General features: G+C 40.1%; 1 protein-coding gene across 1 annotated transcript; it reads left to right on the top strand.

The window, feature by feature from the left end:
• The first annotated feature begins 809 nt into the window (after positions 1–809).
• On the top strand, positions 810–2,113 carry LOC125220333 (uncharacterized protein C594.04c-like). Its single transcript, XM_048122494.1, has 3 exons — positions 810–1,031; positions 1,104–1,367; positions 1,539–2,113. The coding sequence occupies exons 1-3, from the start codon at positions 810–812 to the stop codon at positions 2,004–2,006; spliced, it is 954 nt and encodes a 317-aa protein (XP_047978451.1). The 3' UTR covers positions 2,007–2,113.
• The last annotated feature ends 314 nt before the right edge of the window (positions 2,114–2,427 follow it).

The raw sequence follows: 2,427 nt of genomic DNA, 5'->3' as shown, positions 1-2,427 counted from the left end.
CGGCGGTCTAGTTTCAAGTAATCATGGATGAAACTAAAAATCTGCATCTTAAGCAGCAAGTGGTGGTGATGGACGGTTTTTCATGGTGGAAGGCAACGAGCAGATGAGAAGGGTGGCAGTATGGTGACGGGACACTAACGCAACAATGTGTAGTTATAGGAAACAAAGGAGTTAAAAGAGTATTGAGAATAATGAAAAACATTAGATATCTTTGCGCCAAAATTTGGGTGGAAAGGCGGTCAAATAAATTATCTAAATAATAGTGTAAAATACCGAGCAATTTAGTACTGGCAAATAAACTTAAAACAATTTCGAGCGACAATGTGCTCGAAAATATTTTTAAAATTTTATCGATGCTCGCAAAGTGCTCGATATTTTCAACACAAAAAGTGATCAGTAGTATGTGCTTGGTAAAGATTTATAACTTTTTAGTAAAAACATAGTAATATATCTAATATAAACTCTACACAACTGAACATAAATCAACTCTCTATGCACCCCACACAATAATGTAATATAGATAAGTGTAATCATAATAAATTTCATGCCACACCTTCTATTTCAAAATTAACCCAACTTTAAACTATAGAAGGCGCCAATTGAGGAAGGGGAAAAAATTTTCTAGTTTCAAAATTTAAAAGTTTATTCTAAAGAAAAGAAAATTCAAAAGGTTATTGTAAAGTAATGGAATAAACGGACCCCCACAATCAATCATTAATAAACAACACAATGATGCCATCGTGGTCGAAAAAGGACAATTCTCCGCCTACATAATCAGACCTGGTTGCGAGTCACCAGCATCGAGCGCAATGGGCAACAAAAATCTCGGCAATGCAACGGTGGCTCTTCTCTCTCCTCTCCCTTCCATCCTCTTTTATCTGACCTTCCTCAACTGTCACTCCGATGACGGGTCTCTCTCTTATCTGTGGGCATGGTGCCACCACCACCCTCTCCTGCTAGCCAACATCCTCTTCTTCCTCAACGTTGACTTACATTTCTGGCTTGTCGGCCTCCTACAATCCAGCCATTGGGTACATTTATATATATATATAGCTAATTAATTAACTAAACCATAGCTGATTAATTTTAATTTGTTGTTGCAGATGATAGATTTGTATTGGATAGTGATACCTATACTGCTGCTCCATTACTTTGCGACTCACCCATTAGCTGAATTTGACAAGTGGAGATCGAGGCTCGTCGTGTCACTAACGTGGGCGTGGTCGCTAAGGCTCACCCACTGCTACTTCCGCCGCGAGAAGTGGCAATGGGGCGCTCGAGAAGACTGGAGATTCACCGACATGCGGAGACACTACGGCCACAACTGGTGGTGGATCTCTTTCTTCGCCATCTATCTCTCTCAGCAGGTCAATATCCATGGATTAGGAAAAATGATCCTTTGTGTGTTGAGTTAGGAAAATATAAAGTAGTAGAGTCTCTATTAATTAAAAGAAATACTAATACTCGTAGTGGTATTAATAAAAATTGGGATGGAGGGATTATGAAATAAAATGATCTAACTGTTGAGAGGTGGGCAGGTTTTTCTGATGGCGATATGCATGCCGTTGTACGCGATCCATCGGAACGTGAAAGGGGTGAATATTTGGGACGTGGTGGCTGCGTTGGTGTGCTTAGCCGGGTTGACAATTGCTTACTTTGCAGACACGCAGATGCATCGTTTTGTAAGAAGAAATGAGGAGTTGCAGAAGGAGGGAAAAGAGAGGGTGGCGATTCTTGAACAAGGGTTATGGAGGTATTCCCGACACCCGAACTACGCGGGCGAGCAGTTATGGTGGTGCGGAATTGCCATTTTTGGTTGGAATGTGGAGTACGATTGGTGGTTTGTGGGGCCGATGGCGAATGGGGTGTGCTTGGGAATTGTCACTTTGCTGGTGGAGCAGCGGATGTTGAAGGAGGAGTTTAGGGCCGAGGCGTACCGGAACTATCAGAAAACGACGTCACTTTGGCTGCCCTGCTTCAGACTACCCAAACATAAGGAAACATAGTAAAATCACCTTGATTTGCACACTAAGCTCAATCTTCTCATCTAACTTTCATGTTATCCAAACTATTCAATGCAACAAAAACTATTTTCTGTTGTTTCAGAATGTCATATATAGTGGTTGAGCATTTATTTACAAGGTCAATTTTCTTATATATTCAATAAATTACTTTTTTCGTAAAACAAATGTGTATTAGAGCATCCACAACGGTTGGCCCGAAGTGATGCCGTGACTACAGGATGACGTCAGGTCACCCCAAGCGGGTATAGGATTTTGATGGTAGTGCCTAAATCAGTTTTCATGATAGTATGGACTATTTTTTATGAACAAATATATTAGTTTTAAGAAACGTTAATAAAAATATAGTGAATAGAAGTATTGAACTCATAATCGAATTCTGTTAATGCTAAACATTCGTATTTGA

Source organism: Salvia hispanica, chromosome 4, assembly GCF_023119035.1.
Source record: "Salvia hispanica cultivar TCC Black 2014 chromosome 4, UniMelb_Shisp_WGS_1.0, whole genome shotgun sequence".
Lineage (NCBI taxonomy): Eukaryota > Viridiplantae > Streptophyta > Magnoliopsida > Lamiales > Lamiaceae > Salvia > Salvia hispanica.
Note: the sequence above shows the minus strand (reverse complement) of the source record. Positions and strands in the feature narration are given on the sequence as shown.

What these genes read in the sequence shown, in the direction of transcription:
- LOC125220333 (XM_048122494.1), top strand. Translation starts at nt 810, where the DNA reads ATGGGCAACAAAAATCTCGGCAATGCAACGGTGGCTCTTCTCTCTCCT. An exon ending in TCCTACAATCCAGCCATTGG is followed by an intron (nt 1,032 to 1,103) that starts GTACATTTATAT and finishes TTGTTGTTGCAG; the next exon opens with ATGATAGATTTGTATTGGAT. An exon ending in CCATCTATCTCTCTCAGCAG is followed by an intron (nt 1,368 to 1,538) that starts GTCAATATCCAT and finishes AGAGGTGGGCAG; the next exon opens with GTTTTTCTGATGGCGATATG.